Here is a 7,320-nt window from a genome sequence, read left to right as displayed (position 1 = left end):
TAAATCACCGAAAATATGAATTAGTTAGTGCGGCATGTATTGAATCTACTTGGAAAGAAAATATGGATTTGTTAGTTAGTGACTTAGTGCTGTATGTATTGAAGCTGGAGTATTTGAAAAGAGTTAGAAGTTTGTATAATTTGAGACAAAACGTCGACGTATGATCCTGCCCCATATTTTTCAAGCTCCTTTCTTTCAGTATAAAATTATTAAACAATGCATAATAATTTTAATAAAATATGCATTCGGTTTGTGCTTGACAGATAATCAAACTAATGTTTGAAGCTTTACCCTTTTTTCCAAAAAGCTGTATAAATATTAGATTCCAACTCTTGTACTTCCAAATCTGGCTATTGTACACCGACTCTCGATTACTAGATTAATCGTTTTTCCGTGTAACTAAAATCTTTCGCCATATATATAAGTGCTAAAATAAAATCAAATTAAATTTTGATAAAAAAAAGGGAAAATTATAAATATACAATCCTAACAAAAATGACAGCTTAATAAACATAAACGGTTCCTACGTAAGCTGTCATTTTTGTTGGATAGAATTGTAGGATAATGATAAAATGCACTCTATATATTGTACAAATTCTAAACTTTTCAACACAAATGTCAACACAGTGTAAGATTTCAAGATTTTGATGTCAACACAAAGTCAATACAATATCAACACGGTGTCAACCGTTGACACTATGTTGATATTTTCTGTTGTTATTTTATCATCTGTTGACATTTTTTAATGGTTCATATCATAATTTGGAGTTTGTACAATATTTAGAGTTTGTATTTGATTACATCCGTATGATTGTATATTTATGTTTTTTTACTTTTAGATTATAAATATAACAAGAAAATGTACTCCATGACTTTTAAATTCCTAATTATTGCATAAAATGGAATATTGTTAAAAAATGCAACCGTTACAAGCTGTAAACTAAAAAGAAAAGAAATGCATGCATTTGTGAGGATACACAAATATTAAAACCAGAGAATCCTTGATTGAATTGGCCATCTTTCAAGAAAGCTAAAACCAACATAAATCATATCAAAACATGAAATGAAATACTAATAAAGTTGATGAACCTATAAAAGATTCGTCCAAAAAAGAAGGGACCAAAGTGATATAAAGTAAAAGGTAGAAGTTGTAATTTTATTTACCAGAAAACCTTGGTTGTCCAACAGATGCAGTGTACTACTTCTTCTGCCACAGGATTCAACCCTTGGATTTGGGGAAACTGCCACTGGTTTTTAATATATTTATTTTTAAATTAATAATCATATTCCAGTGGTCCAACCTCCATTAAATCTTGGTGGGCTCAACCAATAATACCTGTCAATTCGATCTTCTTGTAACAATTTATGTTACATGTGCTTCATCCCAAGAATTACACAATGAGGTCTATGATTCATTAATTCAACTAACCGCAACTAATTCGTTTGTTCGCACAAAATAAAGAGTTCGTCATTACTTCAAAATCACATATGATCAAGCAAATCATGATAGAAATCCTGATCCATTCAAAAAATTGAAAATTTCACCTTATTTTTGACAAAATATGTGATGATGTGGCAACCGATTCTAAACACGCGAAAGGTTACGACTATATTAACTTACTTTGTTAGGTCGATATATGTGTATGTGGTGGATGTCGTGTTTAAAATCGGCTAACATGTCATCTTACATTTCACCGGATGGGATAATTGCAAATTCTAATATTTCGTGACTAACCAGAATTTATCCTTATTTCATGATTTATGAGACAATTTATTATTTTTATAATAGGAGTACTAATAATATGAACTTCCAATTTCTTGTATTTGAACTTTTTGTCTCATGAAGAAAGAGAGAATCAATAGAGATGATATTTTGAAATTCAATAATTTAAATTTTATTTATAAAAGTAATTTAAAATAAATGATTAGTTGTAGTAAGTGGTGCATGTGGTCCCTCCAGCACTCAAGTTTTGCGCCCTCTCATTTCACTATATAAAACCACTTCCTTCTCCACACCATTTCTCCTCCCACATTTCACACCAAGAATCAACGCCACCGCCGCGCCGCCCTAGAACCGCCAATTCTGCCGCCGAGCAGCTACAAAAAAAAGACAAAGATGAGGCCGTCCGCTTCTCACTACGCCGGAGGCGAATACAACCGGCCCCATTTTCTCGATTCCTGCACTCTCTGCCAGAAACATCTCAGCCAAAACAGTGACATCTACATGTACAGGTTCGTTGAAATTTCTCAATTTCTGCAAAATCAGATCTCGTTTTGGCTCAGTTTCTAGGGCAATTTATTAATTAACCTATTTTTTTCGTTCATTCCAATTCCGCAGAGGAAACGCACCGTTTTGTAGCCAGGAATGCCGGCAAGAGCAGATTGAGATGGACGAGGCGAAGGAGAAGAGATGGAAAATCTCTTCTTCGAAGAGATCTAGCAGTGTTAGGCAAAGCAAGGATTCAACTACGGAGGAATCCGATACCAACAAAGCCGTTAGAACTGGAACCGTCGCTGTAGCCTAAGCCCAAGCCAAGATTTATAAATACATTCAAATCTCCCAACGCAAAACGAGGAGTATAATAAAGGGGAAATCAAAAAAGGAAAAAAAGAAACGTATTGATATTGCACAGGAAATTCATGATGATGAAAGGTGTTTTGAGAATTAAGAGATGGAGTTTGATCTGTAAAGGAAAGAAGGTGGGGGCAGAGGATGAAGAAGGAGAAGATCCTGCTATACAATTTTGATTTTTTTTTTTTTTCGTTTCTGTAACGTTTTCTCTCTTTTTTTTTTCTTGAATCAAATAGCATTTTGATGTCTATATGATGAAGGTCCTTTCAGTGTGATTCTATGAAATACTATAAAATCTTCGTTAACAATTCTCTTTCGGCAATTGCTAAAGAAATACAGTAAGTAATTGATAAATTAATCTGTACAAAATATATTTGTGGGTATAACAAACTCACAAAGATCAAGGATTTCTTTTATTAGTAGTATTATTTTCTTGAATTTTGAGCAAGTAAAGTACTGGAGATTGGTGTCCATTGCTTTGAGACGAAGTAATCTTTTGTGTGTGTGGGTGTGGGTGTGGGTGTGGGGAAAAAGGTAATCTTATGGACTTCATTTGTGAAAAAAGGAAGAGGTTTTTTGTATTTTTATTATTATATTTAAAGCGTAGCTTCAAAAATTCCATATATGGGTATGGGCACTGAAACAGAAAAATGTTACCGAAAACTGACTTTGGAGATACTATTATTGTTATTATATTAGTACTATGCAAGTTGGATGAGATATACTACACGTTAGTCTGAAATTATTTAGTTGAGTAAATTTCAAAAATATTAAACACCATTTTCCATAACCCAATTATAACTATTAGTACTAAAATTGTGGGTAATTGGAATTGGAATTAAGTAATAACACACGCAATTGTTGGATTCTACTACAACAATGGATAATGACAGTTTACTAATTCTGGAATCTAGGAAATTCAAAATTCAAATGTTAGATATATTTACTTCACCTACGAACTTCTTACTCAACACGTTACAATAGATAAATTATTTAATGTTTTATTTTCATATATATACATTTATATCGAAAATATGTGTGCATGTAACATGAAATTTATTTTCTAAAAAAGAAAAGAAAATTTGAATTTTTGGGACCGATGTAATAGATTCTAATACATGGTCCACACTTTGCAAATTACTTTTATGAACCAAAAAATGTGAGAAGGCTTCCGTGAAACACACACATGACCAAATAAATCTTTACAAAGTGAGCTCCATTTGCTTTAGATATTAGGCCAATCCGCGTCCTTGTCTCAATACCGTCTCTTAACTGTCTCATCCCTCCACTATTCATGGGCCCCACTGCACTTTTTATCTCATCTCTTAACTAAGAGACATCATCTGCATCCCTCCATCTCTTAACCATCTTATCCCTTAACTATTCATTGAATTTCATTTTTTATTTTTATTTCCAACAAATTCAATTAATTTTTCATTGAAATATTAAATTAATACTAATAATTCAAAAAATCATTAAAAACCACAAAAATTACAAATCCGAAAATACGAAAAATACATAATTGAAATCCTAATATTACAATTTATTGAAATCCGCATAATCATGGAAAGTGATGCAGTGATCGTCTAACGGTTGCCAAATTTTGCCCAAATGTGCTCCACTAGATCCTCCTGAGAGTTGGGCGTGGGCGATAGAGTCATGTGTCCTTGCCCGAACACACAACCGCTCTTGCAAAGACGAATGCACTCCACTGCGAGGCGGACTACTTGCGGTAGAGCTTCCCGGGGTTTCAGGGGCGAACCAATTTCCCGCCTCAGGTCATTCGTCGGCGACAATCATGTTGTGCAAGATTATGCACGTATACATGATGTCTACCATATTCTGCATAAATCACGTACGAGACGGGGATTTGATAATGTTGAATCGAGCTTGTAGAACCTCGAACGCTCTCTCCACATCCTTGCGAGCAGCCTCTTGCATCTGCCCAAAAAGAGCCTGTTTTTCGTTTATTGGCCTGTTGAACGTCTTCACGAAGGTTGGCCACTTCGTATAGATGCCGTCAGCAAGATAGTACCCCATTTCATACCGGCGGTTGTTAGCGGTGAAGTTGATGGCCGGCGCTTTACCATTCCAAACTTCGCTGAAGAGGTCGGATTGGTTGAGCACGTTGACGTCGTTGTTCAATCCGGGGACCCCGAAAAACGCATGCCAAATCCGTAGCCGGTAGTTGGCAACGGCCTCGAGTATAACGGTGGGGTGGGTGCCTTTGTGGCCGCTTGTGTATGATCCCCTCCACGCCACAGGACAATTCTTCCATTGCCAATGCATCCAATCGGCGTTGTCGAGCATCCTGGGGAATCCGTGCACTGTTTCGTGAAGTCGAAGCAAAAACTGACAATATGCGGTGCTTGGCTTCTTAAGAAATTCGTCGGTGAAGGCTGCCCGGACCCCTTTGCAGAAGTTCATCAAACACAGTCTCCCAGTGCTTTCCCCAATGTGCAGGTACTCGTCGAACAAATCCACCGTTTGTCCAGTAGCAAGCTGACGGATTGCTGCAGTATATTTCTGGAGCGTCGTGAGACTGGGACGGCCAGTAGCGTCAAACCCTTCTTGGAAGTACTCTTCTCGGACCGCCAATGTATTTGCGATATGCAGAAATAGCTCCCGCCACATGCGGAAACGGCGACGGAAGTAGGTATCTCTCCATACCGGGTTCTCACATAAGTAATTTCGTACCAACCTTGCGGCGGCTTCCTCCCGGTCACGATGGATGTATTTCCGGGGTCGCTTTTGAAGCGCCGCGGCTTCCTCCTCCTCCCTACGTCGATCTTCTTCTAGCGATTCTTCCATCATTCGACGCATTTGCTCAAATCGATCTATGAATGGATTATAAATTTGGGAAAAGAATTGGAGAGGAAAGAGAGATGATATGATAGTGATGAGAAGAAAGAAAGATGAAAGATAGTGTGTTTGTGTGTAAAATGAAAGAGGTTAATAGGAGTATTTATAGAAAAAAAAATTTAAAAATAATTACCGTTAAAAAATTTAAATTTTTTTTTCGGAAAATAGATTTTAAAAAAATTATTGCGTCAGCATGACGACGCCCACTCGCGTGCCGGCGAGTGGGCGTCACGCCGCGCCAGAGCTCGCCACATAGCGCTGGCGCGTGGCGAGACAGCCCGCCACCCCCTTCCCCCTGGCTACGCGACGAGACGGAGCATCTGCATCGGAGTCTCGATGCGGTCTCGTCTCGTAGGAACGAGACCGAGCCCGCATCGAGACGCCGATGCGGATGCTCTTAAATTCTTGTTACGTAATGTACGAGACTGATCCCACATCGAGACGCCGATGCGGATGCTCTTAGATTCTTTTTGCATAATGATTTTGAGTATTCTGCCTAAAGTTGTACGACTAGTTCTCCTTAAAAGTTGTACTGCCTTTGTATTATTTTAATATACTATTTGAATAAAGAAATTGAGATTCTTGTAGAGCCCAATCAGAAGATACCAATAATTTGGGCAACATAAATGATTTAATAGTAAAAGTGATTAAAGGTGGGACACGTAGTAGACATTTGTAAAACAGCGACATTAAGTTTAAAGATTTGGGGCAGACACATATTATTTAATTGAGTTAGGCAAATCAAGAATGATGAAAGTGATTCGTAGAAAAATTACAATACTAGATTAGTTTAAGCTGCTAATAATAGTGACGTTACAAAGTAATTTGCTTCCTCAAATCTTCATAATCATATACACTAATTATTTCCTCTATTTCAATGAATATGACTTGTTTTTTTTTGTCTATTCCAATAAAACTGATTCATTTTTAAAAATAAAAATAACATTATATTGAATTTTGCGTCATTCAAGAAATATGTCATTTTTGTTAAAGAAGGATGAAGTGTATATTAGAGTATAATAGAAAAACAATAAAACTCGATATAAAATTAATTACTCCGATCTTCAAAGCCATCCACAGCCTAATTATGACAAAAATGATAAATCCCATCAAAGGGAAGACCCAAAGACACTACAAGTTGTGAGTCAACATGTATTAATTAAATCATATTTCAGCGTGTATTTTAATTATTGGATTCTGTCCTTTATAAAAAATATATATATATATTGTTTTGTAAAAATTTAATGTTTTAGGTGGAGGAGAAGCTGAAAACTTGCGCGGAAGAAAAAGAAGTGTTGAAAAGGTCAAGGTGTTAAATGCTCGGATTGTCAAACACTTCATATTTTCTTCTATAATTTATAATATTTGTCAAAGATTATTAAAAGCTAATAAATCTGTTACTTCTTCAAGGCTCTCAATTTTTTTTTGATAAATTCTCAATTAATGGAGAAAATCCTTCTTATAAAAACAAAATACATGTGTGTAAGTAGTGTAACTAATCTAACAAATGATGATATTATTTTTGTTATTTTCCCCATTCTAGTGCAACCCATGGACCACATATCTTGGAGCGGGCAAGTGGGACGGGTCAGGAGCTCTACCTGGTTTTGACCGGGTAACCGCCTTCAAATTGCTACTTGTACCCGACTCCGTTTTCTGGGACGGGTCAGGAGCTCTACCCGGTTTTGACTGGGTAACCGCCTTCAAATTGCTACTTGTACCCGACTCCGTTTTCTGGGACGGGTCAGGAGATCTACCCGGTTTTGACCGGGTAACCGCCTTCAAATTGCTACTTGTACCCGACTCCGTTTTCTGATGTCGGTGACTCGAATATCAGGTTCAGGTTCAGGTCCAGGTCCAGTGCTTGATTTGGATGGTCAGGTATT

At 36.8% G+C, this 7,320-nt stretch overlaps 1 protein-coding gene across 1 annotated transcript; it reads left to right on the top strand.

Moving 5' to 3' along the window:
- The first annotated feature begins 2,017 nt into the window (after positions 1-2,017).
- On the top strand, positions 2,018-2,877 carry LOC121800572 (FCS-Like Zinc finger 3-like). Its single transcript, XM_042200123.1, has 2 exons — positions 2,018-2,232; positions 2,339-2,877. The coding sequence occupies exons 1-2, from the start codon at positions 2,117-2,119 to the stop codon at positions 2,523-2,525; spliced, it is 303 nt and encodes a 100-aa protein (XP_042056057.1). The 5' UTR covers positions 2,018-2,116; the 3' UTR covers positions 2,526-2,877.
- The last annotated feature ends 4,443 nt before the right edge of the window (positions 2,878-7,320 follow it).

Source organism: Salvia splendens, chromosome 1, assembly GCF_004379255.2.
Source record: "Salvia splendens isolate huo1 chromosome 1, SspV2, whole genome shotgun sequence".
Taxonomy (NCBI): Eukaryota; Viridiplantae; Streptophyta; class Magnoliopsida; order Lamiales; family Lamiaceae; genus Salvia; species Salvia splendens.
This window is presented reverse-complemented; position numbering and strand designations above follow the sequence as displayed.